We start from the raw sequence: 14,822 nt of genomic DNA on the forward strand, positions 1-14,822 counted from the left end.
TTTCCCTCCACGGCGTACACATAGCACAAACTCTATAGGTATGGGGAACTCTCGTGTGTGCGGACGCTCAGCTGCTTATCTTTGGCCGTAGTGGATCCCTTCACGACTTTAACTTACTGCAGCTTGTCTTCCTCTTTTGTCTGATGTACTTCTTTGTGTTCTTCTTCAGCTCTCTTCCTCGTTCTCTGGGAGTTCTCCTACCTAGAAACCGGTCCGAGTTAGGAGACTCAAGAAGCTTTCAACGGGACGTTCTTCTCAAATTGGTGGTGAATCGACAGAATTGAGTCTTTTTTTGCTTCGCACTTCTCTCTCTACTCTTAGCTAATGGCAGCAAATACATGGGAGTAGGTAGGACTCTAACGGTACCCGGAGAAAACGAAGGCGTTAAGGACTCTGGCCCACTCTCGCTCGACCAGCGGCGGCACGCTCCGCCTCCGGGTGTACATACACCTGCTGCGCAAAGTTGTACCAACAACCGCTGCTCCTTCGTAGTGAGTCGTTGGCGAGTTTTCTCAAAAACGTCGACAGATCGAGGACAAGGGAGAAGTCACGGAGGAGGAAAGAGAAGGTTTTCTGATGGTGTAGGTGATAAGATTGAGAACTTGAGATGAGCCGGTGTCGTTTCTCGTCGTCTACGTAGAGGAGAGAGTACACATCTTGACTGGAATCCGGAACTTACCTCTCTACCCTGTAGATCTCCTCCTCCTGTCAAAGACTCTTCAAACGACAGCTCTTCATCAAATTCTCTCCGTTTCTTTCTTCTTCACTCAAGTGTCTTTCTCCTTTCATTTTTCTGAGTTAGTCTTCTTTTTACTGGTGACACACGCCTTTTAATTTCCTCTTTCTCTCTTCTTTTCTCATCTGTCTCGTAGTCTCAGAGCAAGCTGAGGCGAGGAGAGCCTCGCAGTAGGCGAGCAGGCTCTTTCAGCTTCAATGACGATTACGGTGAGACAGAGACAAAGCAAATCAAACAGATGTCTTCCTTCTTTCTTTTGCTTGGTTATGGTGAATAGAAAACCCCTCGGCTGGGGTTTTTTCATTTGCTTCTCTCAGGAGACAAGGGCCGACGCGGGGTGCCTCCATCTTTCTTTCTTTCTATCTTTTAGCATCATCAATGAGACAGTTCAAAGGAACCCTAGGACAAGAGAGACCTATTTAGTTCTCTTCTTTCTCTTTTCTTCTCTCCATCTTCTTATCCTTGTTCTCCCACTACTTCTTCATCTTCTCTCTTCTGAAGTACGCCACAGCATCTTCTTGCTTTTTGCCCGTTCTCCTTCTTCTATTCTCTCCCGTCACCAAATATCTCTCTTTCTTTTTGCTGTCCTGAAGCTCTTTCTTCCTAATCTCTTCCTCCTTCTCCATCTAGACGGATGTACCCAGTATGCATCACAAAGGGGGGGAAGAATAAGGAGTTGCAAGCTGTATATCTTACCAAGAGAAGAAATGGTCCTTCGCTCCTTACAAACAGTCAGGAGTCTCGACTTCTTTCCAGTCGTGTTGATAAGATAGTCAACTCTCCTTGCCTCAAGATGCTATCGACGCAAGATAGAGTTTCTCTCCATTCATTTTCTCCGGCGAGAGAAACGCATGACGAGGGCGACGACTAGAGGACTAAGAGAGAGAGAGGAGATGTTTCACAGGAGAAGAACCATCGCTCTACTTGTAGATATTCTTCCTTTACTTCCTGAGGAGGGACAAAGTTGAGAAAACGAAGGTGAAGACATCGAGAAAGAACGTTGGGGGGGGCTGGTAGAGAAGGTCGCGGTAGAGAAAGGGATGAAGAAGAAGAGATTTGCTTTTTCTTTCGATTCTCTATTTTGAGAGAGAGGAGAAGACGAGTCGCGGAGAAGGAGAATAGAGATTGAGTTTATACCTTCTTCAAGAAAGAGGTCCTCGAAAGCATGCGCTTCTTCTATTTTCTTTCTCAGCTGAAGAGACTGCAACAGCAACTGATCTTCTCTTGTTTCTGAGAAGGAGCCACTTTGGGACTCCCCTCTCAAGCGTTCTTGTTCTTCTTTTTCCTCCTCTTCTTTTCTCCTTTTCTCTCTCTTCACCTTTCTCTTTTCTTTTCTTCCGTACAATTCCTTTCTCATCTCCGGAGCAACACCTGCTGTCTCTTCTTCATTTTCTTTTTCTTCTCTGTCGCTATCTTTCTCTGCGACTTCGTCATCATGGGTCTAGGGTCAAGTAGCCTGGGAGATGCGATTCTCTTCCCGGCTCCTCCTGCATCTGTAGGTCGTCTATCTCTATCAATCGAACACTTCTCTGTCTATTCGCCTACCTCTATGTCACTCCGAGTTAAAAGAAAGGCCATAGGCAACAAGGAGGGGAGCACCCGGATAAGGAAGAAGAAAAAGTAGAGAAGAAAACGAGCATTTTTCTCTTGTTCTCCTCTTCTTTACTTCTCTCCGGTTGTCCTCTGCTTTATTCGCTTCTTCTTCATCTTCTCTCTAGTGTCTCCTCCTCTACGCTTGCCTTTTTCTTTTCTGTCTTTCCCCAGTCTCTTTTTTCTTCGTGTCTCTGTCTCCTCTCTCACTGTGTCATCTTCCTCGTTGTCTGTCTTTCTCGTTATCTTGTGGATGCTTTTTCTCCTCTCTGTATACCCCAAACCCTAAAGTTACTTACATTCTTTATCTCCCTTTCCGCCCTTCAGTTTCTGCTGGTCGATTCTCTTTCGCTTCTCTCTCTCCTTTTCTCTCAACTCTCTCTCTCTTTCTCTTGACCGAAGAAAAGTTCTCCGTCTCTCAGTGTGTGGTTGTTTAGTCGGATAGTGTTTTCTTGTAACGACTAATTCTCCTCTTCTCGCTTTTCTCTTCTCCTCAAAACTTCTACACCTTTGTATCTATCGTTGCTTCTTCCTTCGTCTTCTTTCTCTTTTCTTCTTCTTGTCTCTTCATCTGTCTACCTTGTTCTCTTTATCTTTGTATGTATTCTTACTTTCTTTCTCTTAGTTGTTTGTCTCTTTCTTCAGTATGGTACGGATCTCCCAGGTCTAGTTTGGATAGAAGAAAATTTCAAAGCTCCCCCGTCGTCTTCTTCTCTCTCGAGACAGCCGTCAACTGGCCCTTCATCTACGCCTCCTCTTCAGTATTCTTCTTCTCGTGAAGAGACGTTGCATCGAAATGCCCGTCGAGCTCAGAGACTCTTCCCGGCTTTCTTCATTGAAGCCCCAGGAGGGGAAAGCAAATGCACTCTTCTCTACTGGCATGGTATCGAGCACACATGCATACATCGTTCCCTATTCACACCTATACGCTTCATACATACACATATGTATAGGGTGTCTAGATATGTGTATACGTAGATGGATGGATAGATGGCGGCTTGCTCTCCATAGAGGGGTGTGTCTGTGTATGTCTATATGTCGTTTGCACCCTGTGTCATCTACACTTGATAGAGAGGCTGTACGTGGGGGGTAGTGAGAGGGATGGATGACCGAGTGCTTTCGTCTCTTGGTCTGATTAGATGCCTCTAGTGTAGAGGTTTTCGTCTGCTGTAGGAGTGTATGTATAGACGTGAAGAGAAGACTCGGTTCAACTTCATGCAGGAGGTTGTCATACCAGGGAAGAAGAATGCGTTCTTCATACTAGAAGGAGGGGTTCGGATCTCTTTAGCTATTCATTAGCTTTCTAGGGTGGTCTACATACGCATTCCCTAGTGACAAGAGAAAGAGAGATAGTCTCTCGCAGGAACGACTTACCCGCATCTTCTCTACACTCATCGGCTCTTCAGCTTAGATACCTCGTGTTGCCATCTTCCTGCCTAAATCGGAATATGCACGCACGTACAGCTCCATGTATATAGACATCCTTGCATTTTCATACATACTCATACATATATATGTGCATACATACGTATACATACATACGTATTCATACATACACATGCACATTGCATACATATCTTCCTGACTCGTGTTTACGTGAAATTAGATGAAATCTATGGAGAGCAGAGCAAAAGAAGAGCGGGAGGACACTCCGTCTTTTTCTCCTCTTCTCCCTCACATTTTAACGGGCCTCTTTCTTTCTTTCTCTCGTCCTATCTTCCTGTCTCTCTTTCTTTTCCTGGGTTTTTTCTTTCTTACAGGCAATTCGTGCGACCTCGGACAGATCTATGAAGAGCTCGATATTCTGTCGAAGTATCTCAACTGTCATATCTTAGCTATTGAATTTCCTGGTACTGTCCTCTCTTCTTTCTTGCTTTCTTTGCGTTTCTACATCTTAGACACACTTCCTTCCACATCTTCCTTCTTCTGCTCTTCTCTCCGTTGGCTTCTACTCAATCAGATCCGGCGATGAGCTGAAGCCGTTGCACATACCTCATGCATACATGCATACACATACTACATACATACCTACATACATGGGGGGCCAAGACGTACATAGAGAGTCATTCTGGCAGGCATACACGCAGGTCAGTCACACACACACGCCGCCACACGCGCGCTTATTTGTTCAGATGCAGATACATGCATACTTTGAAGGAGAAAGGAAAGTAAGGAAGAGAAGAAGAAGAAGAAAGAGAGATAGTGTATGAGTATGGGTATGTCTGTACATATGGGCATGAGAGGTGCATATAGATTCCGATTCTCTATGAGATATAGAAGAAGCTGCTGAGGTTACAGTCTTGTCTCTCTTTCTCTCCCTCTCGAGACGACTTCCTCTCTTATGACCATCTTGGAGTGAAGTTCATAACGTAGTAGTATGCAGACCCTCTCCCTAGATTTTCTCTACCTTTTCATTTCATACACATCTATCTATCTCTCTCAAGTGTACATACTCATACATACACATTCTTATACATATCCATACATACACACATACGTGTTCATACATGTATATATATAATATATATATTCATACAACCCTAGATATGGCTGGATGTCTGCTGGTACGTTTTACTGCATGTGTGGATGTATTTGATGTACGTGTGTTTGAACGTGTCTATACGTATATATACGTCAGGATATGGCTTAGCTCCAGCGTTGAATAGCCCTCTTCCTGAAGAGGCAGGGAGTGAAGAGAATTCTTCTTCAAGAAGAAACAACACGAGAGAGAAGAAGCAGACAATGGGGGAGACAATCAACCAGTGGAGTCGAGCAGCTTTTAACTTCCTTCTTTCACTTGGAGTGCCTCCTTCAAGTATTATATGCTTCGGCAGAAGTATTGGGACAGGTGCGCGCTATCTCCATCTTTTCTCTTTCTTTCATCTGTCTATCTGCCTACTTGAAGAAGATCTAAAGATATGCATCTATATACATGTGTGGATCGAGGATGTGGTAGTATACAGAGAGATGTATGGTTTCACATATATCTATTTATCTTTGGATACACTCGTGTACGATCTTTCAGGTGACGGACATTCTTCCCTAGACCCTAAACATACCACCACCGACGCGTGCGTTTTCTTCTACTACGTCCCTCAGAACCCTGGGTGTTTTCTTCTCTTTAGAGCCTGTCCAAGTTGATCTGCATCCTCTCCTACACTCTGCTTCTTCAGACGCCTCTATAGACATACAACTGTATACCTTAGTGTAAGGCCAACCCATATATATATATATATACCCTCAGATGTCCCGTTCTAAACCAACCATCTATCTTTCATTGAAGGGGGATAGTTCAGTGAGGATCTTCATATCTTTCTCTCCAGTAGAACAAAGAGAGGGAGAGGGAGAAAGAGACCGATGGTGATTCATTGACTGGTGCTTCTTGTTGTTACCTCAGGGCCAGCTAGCTATTTGGCTGCATCGCTAGCTGAGGAGAACATTCACGTAGGAGGAGTTGTCTTGCATGCTCCGTACATCACAGTTCACAAGATTGTACAAGGTAAGAGAAAGAAAGAATGAAAGCCTGTCTCTCTTTTCACGTTCCCTTCACTCGTCTTCCTTCTTTTCTTTCATTTCCCTTCTTTCATGCGATTGCCGCTTGTTTCACAAGAAGAAGAAAGAGAGTAAAGAGAGAATGGAAGGAAGAGGAAAGACAGTGGTAGTAAGCACAACAAGAGGGGAAGAGACAGGTGGAGACAGACACGGGTACAGAGGTGGAGAGAGAAAAGAGATCTTTTCTTGTTGAGGACGGCTCACAGAAGTTGCTTCCCTACTATCCCGTAGTAGTAGTGACAATACTTACACTGATCCACCTAGCTCAAGAGATATGAAAGCTTAATTCTCATCCACCGTGAGACTCCTCTCCTCAGCGTCCCCAATACAACATTATACTCATCTCTCTCTCTCTATCGCTCTCTCCACATATATATATATATATATGCATATCTTCGTGTATCATGTATACATGCATATATGATGGAAAAAGGCTTATTCGTTCCTCTCCGTGTAATTGTCTTGTTCCTCTCGTATCTGTAGCTTTATTTAGAGTGTATGACAGAAGTATTGTAGGGAGTGTCTACGCGAGAGGAATCAGCTGTCCCGGCATTTCCTCTATCTTTCCTTGTTTTCTTCTTCTGCTGCTGTCTTGTATGGACGTACAACAACTGCGCCCCCCTCGTTCTTTTTCTTCTACCAAAACTACGACTACTACACCTCTGTCGACTCCTATCAATAGAATATGCTTCGGTGGGGACCTGGTTGATCTCGAATCACTGGAGTAATGCGGCGAATTTAGAGAAGATGGGCTTAGGGTCGTGTCCTCTTCTTATTATTCATGGAGAAGACGATGAAGTTATACCTACGGCCCATGGGAGACAGCTCTACGAAGGTTATCGAGGAGATAAAAAAGAAGGATTCTTCCCTGCAGACTCTTCACATAACTCCTACTATATCATTGATGTACGTCGAGGCTCCCCAAGCTATCTCTTCACTTGAAAGCTATCCATCTATCTATCTATATACCTATATGTGTACATGTAGGTGCATATAGGGTATATCATATGTTCATAGAGCAGACGTGGGAGACGTATATGTGTCTCTATAGTTGATAGAGGTGTAGTTACATGGAAGGGAGGTGTACTCACGTTTTGTCATATCCACCTACGCATGTTCCGAGATCATTGTTTAGATCAATGTGACTCTAAGGCAGGACAGATCGGCGAAAACTTCTCCTCGATCCTGCTGTGGCTGTTCCTAAACGGGGGGTTGACGTGTAGTCTTATTGGTTAGCATAGACACCTTCCATCAGTATCGCGGGGGCTAGCCGAAGCAGCAAATCAGAGCTTCGGCCTTTCGTCGAGAAGCTAATGGATTCACACGCCGTGGGGAAAGCGGCATGTCTCTCAGTGCACACTTTCTCTCTACAGATCTTCCTATGGTCCGACACATGGATTAGATAGATAGATAGATAGGTGATATGAGAATATGTGTGTCTGAGTATATAGCAGTTGTTGCAGGTCATATGTTTGTATGATGTGTCCTGACGTCTACAATTCTATCCACGCATCAGCCAGCTCGTAGCTCCCTCTACATAAATAGGTGTGTATTCCTCTGTGGGTGTTTGTATCTCACTTTGTCTGTATGTCTTTGTGTGTATGTATGAAGGACTTGGGTAAGCCCATGGAGACATTTATCGCAGAGAAGAGCCGGGTAACGTCATGTTCTCCCTATCACGTGACTATCCCGGCTTATATGCGAGATCCGCCTTTACTTCAACTTCAGTTAGCACCAGCAGCTACTCAAACACCTCCACATTCTATCTCTACTCCTACATCTCTCAACCAAGGCCTCACTCCCTCGAATGTCGGCACAGTACCTTCTCCTTTACATGGGACTATCTCTCCACCTTCCTCACCACCTCAAGATGATAACCTCCGATGGCGGCCTCTTCCAGGCGGAAGAAATGCAGACAAATCTAAAACAGGAGGAGGAGGAGGAGGGGAAGGAGAAGCGGGAAGTGTCTCGACAATAGCTAGCTCAGCGATGAATCGAAGTTCGTCGGCTTTAGGTCATTTGATCGCGGATGTGACAGGATCGAAAGGAGGTGAATGGGACGTGGGGGTCTCACATACAACGAAAGATACAGCAGAAGCAGCTAAAAGAATCAAATCGCAGACAGGTGCAGATAGTGTCTCACAGTCTATAGGGGGACAGCCTCAGGGAGAAGAAGGAGGAGGAGGGGGAACAACACCAGCTGGTTCACCTCCTACGAGTGGTAGCTGTATCAATAGTCATGAAGCAGGTCGGAATAGTCTTTCTCCTTTAGCACATCAAAGAAGTGGCTTCTCAAGAATGATCGAGAGTGGGATCTTCTCCCATGGATCTCTCGCTGAGATTATGGATGAAGCTCTTCGGGAAATCAACGCTGAAAGTAGTGGAGAGAATAAAACCAAGTCAAACTTATGAGGAAGGCCGGGAAGAAGTGATGAGGGAGACGGTCAAAGAGAAGAAAAGACGAAGAGAAGTGATAACAAAGATGAAGATGAAGAGATTGTGTTGGGACGAGGAGGAGGAGAAGGGAAGGGAAGAGAATTGAGAAAGGGAAGAGTGTAGGGAGAGAAAAAGAGATTTTTAAGAGAGAGATGTGTCAAAAAGACAAACAGAAATAGGTTTTCGTCTCTTTCTCAGGTGGATATACACCTGTAAGGAAGAGCCAACGGTTCTCAGTCATTGTGTGTGAGTAGAGGACGGAGAGACGAATGGAAAAGAAGAATGAAAGTGAGCTATCAAGTAGAGAGGACAGGAAGTATCTTCTTTCTAAGGAGGAAAGAAGTTTGAAAGAAAAGAGAGGAGAGGGGGGGCACGTCCCCTCGTGATGGGCGAGAAAGTTACGCTTGAAACCCTCGTAGGAAGGGTTGAAGATGTCCGGGTGTACGTACACCCCAGCAGTGTACTTGCTTGTCTGTCCTATGTCTGGATTTCTCATGAAGAGAATACAGGAAGCCTTGCTGCCGGAGTTTTTTTCTCTAACCCAGATATTAGGTGTATCGAAAGAAAGATGAAGAAAAAAAGAAGGGAAGTCGGGTGTATGTACGGTACTCCGCCAGTAGGGGCTGAACTGCCGAGTGGCGAATCTTTGGTAGCTGTAGGAGTGTTTCTCACCTTCTCTTGAGGCGGTGAGACTCCTATCAATTAGGGGGAGAAAGAATGCAGTAGGAACTAGGATGTAGAGGGAAAGGAAGGTTTTTCATTCAAGCAGACAGTGAAAGAGTACTTCTTTCTTTCATGATGTGTGCTTGTGATGAGAGTACTAAGGGGAGTGTATGGAGAGAGCTTCCCGTGAGGAATCGTCTTCTTTTTAAAAAGCAGTCGGTCTACTGTGTTGTTCTTCATGGTGTTCTAGCAGGTGTATCGATGCTAGCAATAGGAGAGATTTGCTTTACAAGAGGAGGGGAAGGTGAGTATGCTGTAGGCGAAGATGGGAAGGGAGTGGAGGGGGGGGGAGGGGGGAACGGGTGAGAAGGGAAGGCGGGTTGGGGAGGTGATTAGAAATTGACTAAGGCCCGAGGGAACAAGAGGAATCTAAGAAATTGTGTTGAAGGATAAGAAAGAGTCATTTTCAACTCAAAGAAAGTCTGTCTCTCTACTGACTATCAATCAGGTGAGAGAGAAAGATCCAATTTCCTCTGTTGACAACTGCATACCTTTTTAAAAGTCCGGTGAGGTGTTAAATTTTCTCGGTTGGATAGCGGGGGGGTTTACTTATATATGCTTTTACACCTATCTACGTACCTCCGTTCTTTTTCTATATACGGTCATGGATGATAGATAACTGAGCTACTTTTTCCTAGTGATCATTCTTATTTTTCATTGTGAGGATGAATGAATGCTAATCAGAAAGGATAGTGGTAAAGTTCTTTTCCTACGAGGTTTCTCTACCGCTGACCGAAGAAGCCCACTTCTTCTCGCGCTTTGGCATACAGTTGCTAATAGTAAATAGAAGAGGAGAAAACTCTGTCGCCTTTTTTGCATTTGCCCTTCATGAGGGAGGTGCACGCATGATAGACGGGGTGAGAAAAGAAGTCCAGTACCCGTGCGGACAGTTGAGAGAATACGCAGGAAGAAGAGCTAAGTACGGAGGAGAAATTCATAGCCTACGATGACAATCTGAGAAGATCCTATCAGGTCTAACTCTACAAGTCACCCGAACAGAAGCACAACAATGAGAAAGCAGCAGTATGGGTGTTTCCAAACGGTATAGATAGATAGATCTACTCTGCACTGGAACTACAATGAAAGAATGGATACATGTCTTGAAGGCAGGACGGACTTCTTTCCGGTGTATCGAGGAACGAGCCGAACAGGATGTGAAGACCAGTGGCTGGGGAGGAGAAGTTCGAATGAGAGTGGGGCGGGGCGCCATGTCGAGTCACAGAGACAACGAAAGACCTCCCACATACAAGTTACGCTTTACAGATATATGCATATCTCTAGCATGAATGCCCGGGGGTTTTCTGGGTTGGGGATCCCAAGGTCACACGAAAGACACGACAGAGCTATGGAGAGGATACTCTCTTTCTAGAAGGTAGGTCGGTAAGAGTGTACGAAGCGGCTAGGCAGCATTGCGGGGAGAGAGGTAAGAACGGGTTGAAAAGGACAGATGTCCTTTGTACAATCTCGATAGGTAGATAAGGTTGTCTCGTTGTTGATCTCCATTCGTTGCGAGAGTGTGGAAATGTCCTGTCTGAAAGCCGGCGAACACGGATGGAGACAGGTGTAGACTCTGGTCATTTTGACCTACTAAGATAAGTGACGAACAGAAGACAACTGTTGCGAGCAGGGAGATCCCTCTGTACGAGTGGCCGAGAACAAGGTGTATGGACACTCGATGTCAGCAGGTGATCTGCATGCAGGGAGAAAAGAAGGCGAGAACTGAATGATAACCCCTACGCGTAACTGAGGAAATAAGAGCGAGTGTGTCGGTTTCTGTGCATGCGAGGGAATATTCGTCAAGCCCCAAGCTGAGATACGAAAGGAAGTTCAAGGCAAAAGTGATGTTCTTCCGCTTCTGCAAGCTGAACTCTCTGGGTGTGTGTGTGTGTACACTTGGGGTGTACGTACACCTGAAGCCTTTGTAGGCCTCCAACGACAAAATTGCGTCCCTTCGCCTTTCTGGTTCTTTTTGCTTGCTCCAGTGTAGCTTCTCGATGACGAGTTGTTCAGGCTTTTCCTATTTCTCTGACTCCTCTGGAGTGAGCTGCTTCTCTCGCACAAACTCGTCCGAACGGTCTTTCCTCCTCCATTTTCCTTCGTTTCACCGTCGTACCTGGGGTATCCGGCAACCCATTAAATAGCCCCTTCTTCCTGTCTTGTTTCTCGACCCGCTCAGGATGTTTCATATATCTTTCTCTCCCATCTGTCTACCGCCTGGGATTGCTCATCGCATCTACAAATCTCCCACCCTTGTTCTCGAAGGCCTTTTTTCCTACTTCTCCCCTGTGCTATCTTTTCTCTTTCTCGCTTTCTAATCGTGTATGAGAAAGGAGATCCCATTTTCTCCTTCCTTATTCTCGTCTCTTCGTCTGTCCTCCCTCTCACCTCACTTCCTCTTTGGCCCGAATTGCGCTTCCTTTTCAGTTCAACTGCCCTCGAGTCTTGCCAGCTTCGTCATCTCTCGGCATCTCTCCTCCTCTCTCTTTTCTCACTTCCGTCATTTCTCTTCTTTGTCTAAGCTTACAGGCACTCAGCTGTGAGAAGGAAAACCACAGAGAACCACTTTATTCTCGCACGTCGTCTTCATGTTCTTTATAGACGTCATATATGTAGCCTTGCTTGTCTCTATGTAGAAAGAAGACTCTGTTTTGTCCCTTCTTCCGAGAAGAGAGATAAAGAATGGCTTCTTCTCTCTTGTCATGGTGTCCTACAGGGTTAAGAACCCACTCTTTCTCTCACTCTTCTGCACTGAAGGGAAGAAGAGGGGGAAAGTACACTGAAAGAGGGGAGAAGAAGAACGTCTATTCGGCGCGTGCTTCTTATTCTAAGATGATGTATAGACAAGGAAGACTGAATGGAGAGACAGAGTGCTTCTTACCGAGGAATGGACGAAGAAGAGTACATACTCGGAACGCCTTGATAGAGCCACTTTCCGAGAAGAGGAGAAAGAAAAACCTTCTCTCTCATCACCGAGAGAGAGAAAGAAATAGACAACTTCAAACATGGTCGTCTTCGTCTCTCTCTTCTCCCTCCTGCTCGTTCGCTTCTTTCCCTCCTTCTTCTCCTCTCTCTTGTTCTCTGTGTTCCTCTTCCTCTCTTCTCTCCTGTGCGCCTTCTACACTTCGTCTAGCTCACTCTGCAACTAGATCTAGAGAATTTCCTTCTTCCTTTTCTTTGAAATTTTCCACTCATGTGAAGAGGAGAGAGACATTCAGGCACTCGTCTTTCTCCTCTCTCAGTTATCCTACCCTTCTCAAATCTTCTTCGTATAGCGGTCATCTTCACAGTGGAAATCCTTCCCTACCTGGTAAGAATCCCTCTTCTTCGTGTTCATCTTCTTCACTCCCCGAGACTGTCTCCTTTCCCTTATCGTCATCATCTTTTTCTTTTCACCTGCCTTCCGCCTCCTTTTCCCCGGGTTATTCTTCCTCACCCGCTGCTTCCTCTTCACCTCTCCTCTTCACTTACCCGTCTCCTTCTTCTCTCTCTTCCTCTTTGCCTTTCTCCGTATTCTCTTCTTGTAGGGAGAGAGAGACTCCGGTAAAGAATCCTCGTATAGACACCACCTCACTTCAGTCTCTTCTTTGTCATGACGGTCTTCTTTCTCAGGCTTCTGTCTCTTCTCAAGTGAAGGAGGGGAGAGGAGAAGAAGCACAAGCCGAGAGAGAAAGAGAACAAGAGAAAGCTCAGTGTCACCTTTATCTTGCTCTCAAGAAAGATCTACCTTCTCTATGTTTCTTTCCTTCATTGGCTCTTCTTTCTTCTTCTTCGCCTCTTCTTTATACTCGAGTCGTGGCAAGGAAGTTGCAAGACGTCTGTGAAAGAACTCATGGTGGGACAGGTTATTCAAGAGAAAGCGTGGCTTCTTCAACTTCTTCTTCTCTCCTCTCGAGCATCCCTAGGCTTCCTTCTTCTTCTTTACTACTCCGTCATTCCCCTTCCCCTTGTCCTTCTCCTAAAAGATTCTTTTCTTCAGGTTTCCCAAATACAAAGAGACGTAAGCAGAAATGACTTCACAGAGAGACGTAGTCTCTTCCTTCACTTCACTTTTGCCTTTTCTTACTTCGTAAAGAGATATTCATACCCCGTCATTGTCTGTAGGGGACATACAATGGAATGAGGTGTACTGAGTCTTCTCGTCTTTCTAGTGTATATACATCTAACTAAAGCTGCCTCCCCGGTTGCCGTGATGTGGTGTAGGTCTTCATGTTCTCTACCCTTCGCTCTTTCTTTCTCTTCTTCTCTCTGTTTCTCTCTATCCTCCTCCTTGTCTCTCCTGCTGCTCCGTCCTTTCTCAGTGAAGATTTCTGAGTGCTTCAAAAAGAGATAGCCTTTTGAAGCACTCAGAAATCTGAGAGAGATGCAAACATCCATTCATCCTCGTCTTCTTTTTCTGTTTGTCCTTCTCCTTTGCTCCTCTCCCTCATGTTCAATCGCATTACCAAAGAAGGCATCTCTCTTGCGTTGTCTTTCCTGTAGATATGAGGATACCATGGAAATACGAGAGAGTTGTTCTTATCTCCTTTTTCTCTGTATCCCTCTCTTCCACCTTAGAAGTTCTTTTCATCCTTCTCATGTTTCCTTTCTTGTTGTTCATCTTTCTTTTCTTCCTTTCTCTCTGTTTCTCTTCTTTCCTTTCACCGTTCTTCTCTCTGTATGTCTGTTTCTCTTCTTTTCTTCCTCTCCTCCTAGGTATGTCAAATCCTTTCTGGCGTCGACGTGGATGGTGGAAGTGGAGACAACGAGAGGTGAAGATTTTGAATCGTGCAAAACGTCTGAGAAAACATCTATTTCCTCGGTTTAAAACAGGCACTGTTTCTTTTATTGATAAAGCTGAGCTCGAATATAAGACGGCGATGCATGCATTCAAAAAGACAGGTCAATTACCCAATGGCAAAGCGGTTGTCCCGAGTGTTGAAGGTGCTCGGATACGCCCTCTACGACATCTTGTTCATAACAGAGGAAAGCGGTTAGAAGCTCGACGTCGGGCTATAGATGAAGAAGAAGAAAAGAAGAAGAAAAGAAAAACGATGATGAAGATGGGGAGACGACGTGAAAGATTTGAAGAAGATGAAGACAGCCATCTGCATGAAAGTAAGACAAGGAGGAGGAGGACGACGAGAGACGTGGAGATTGATGACGATGATTATGTATGGAAGAAGAAAGGCGGAGGAAAGATATGGGAAGAGCGTAAAGCAAACATTCCTTTAGGCAAGAAGAGACTTCTATTGTATTGTCAAGTGATTAAAGGTGAACAGATCACAGATGCGATTGATTGGTTATCTTCTCTTTGTATCCATCGTGTGAATTATCTCTTGAACCTTCTAATGAAGACAAGACAGAAGATCTTCGAGGAAGGCGGAGATATCAGTCGGGTGTATGTACAGAGCTACTTGCTGAATATCCAAGGACGTGTTAAGAGGCCTCAATTTCGTTTGAAATCTGTCAACTTCATCAAAACATGGAAGTTTGCTGTCATTTTAAGATTCAGAGAATTACCTATGGAAGAATACTTTCATAGGCTCTTCATTCTCAAGAAGGTTCCTCGAAGCTTAACGACGGACATGCGACTAGCCATCACTGAGCATCGAGTCCCTCCTTCAACCATTCGAGACTGGTACCCTTACCTCGATGCTAAAACACGCTTCTGGCATCGACAGGTAAAGAGAAAGAAGAACATCATATAGGCAAATCATGAGGATACTCGATTTCTCGTCCAGATTTCTAGACATATGAATGTCTGCCTAGATTGTTGTCATCTCAATAGATAGATGAAAGATAGATA

At 45.0% G+C, this 14,822-nt stretch overlaps 2 protein-coding genes across 2 annotated transcripts in view; both read left to right on the forward strand.

The window, feature by feature from the left end:
- Positions 1-539: 539 nt before the first annotated feature.
- Positions 540-9,655, forward strand: CSUI_004511 (hydrolase). The gene is made up of 7 exons (XM_068064702.1): positions 540-2,231; positions 2,972-3,209; positions 4,087-4,176; positions 4,965-5,174; positions 5,724-5,825; positions 6,561-6,784; positions 7,490-9,655. The coding sequence occupies exons 1-7, from the start codon at positions 2,172-2,174 to the stop codon at positions 8,288-8,290; spliced, it is 1,725 nt and encodes a 574-aa protein (XP_067923323.1). The 5' UTR covers positions 540-2,171; the 3' UTR covers positions 8,291-9,655.
- Positions 9,656-10,812: 1,157 nt separating this feature from the next.
- Positions 10,813-14,822, forward strand: part of CSUI_004512 (ribosomal l22p l17e protein) — a 6,080-nt gene continuing 2,070 nt past the window's right edge. Inside the window, exons 1-2 of the mRNA XM_068064703.1 lie at positions 10,813-13,034; positions 13,730-14,697. Of these exons, the coding sequence (XP_067923324.1) occupies positions 11,717-13,034; positions 13,730-14,697 (2,286 nt within the window). The 5' untranslated portion in view covers positions 10,813-11,716. The remainder of the gene's footprint in view (positions 13,035-13,729; positions 14,698-14,822) is intronic.

Source organism: Cystoisospora suis, assembly GCF_002600585.1.
Source record: "Cystoisospora suis strain Wien I chromosome Unknown contig_2119, whole genome shotgun sequence".
NCBI classification, from domain to species: domain Eukaryota; phylum Apicomplexa; class Conoidasida; order Eucoccidiorida; family Sarcocystidae; genus Cystoisospora; species Cystoisospora suis.

Coding starts and splice junctions, on each gene's coding strand:
- CSUI_004511 (XM_068064702.1), top strand. CDS start 2,172: ATGGGTCTAGGGTCAAGTAGCCTGGGAGATGCGATTCTCTTCCCGGCT. Junction 5,175..5,723: donor CGGCAGAAGTATTGGGACAG/GTGCGCGCTATC, acceptor TTGTTACCTCAG/GGCCAGCTAGCTATTTGGCT. Junction 6,785..7,489: donor ACTCCTACTATATCATTGAT/GTACGTCGAGGC, acceptor GTATGTATGAAG/GACTTGGGTAAGCCCATGGA.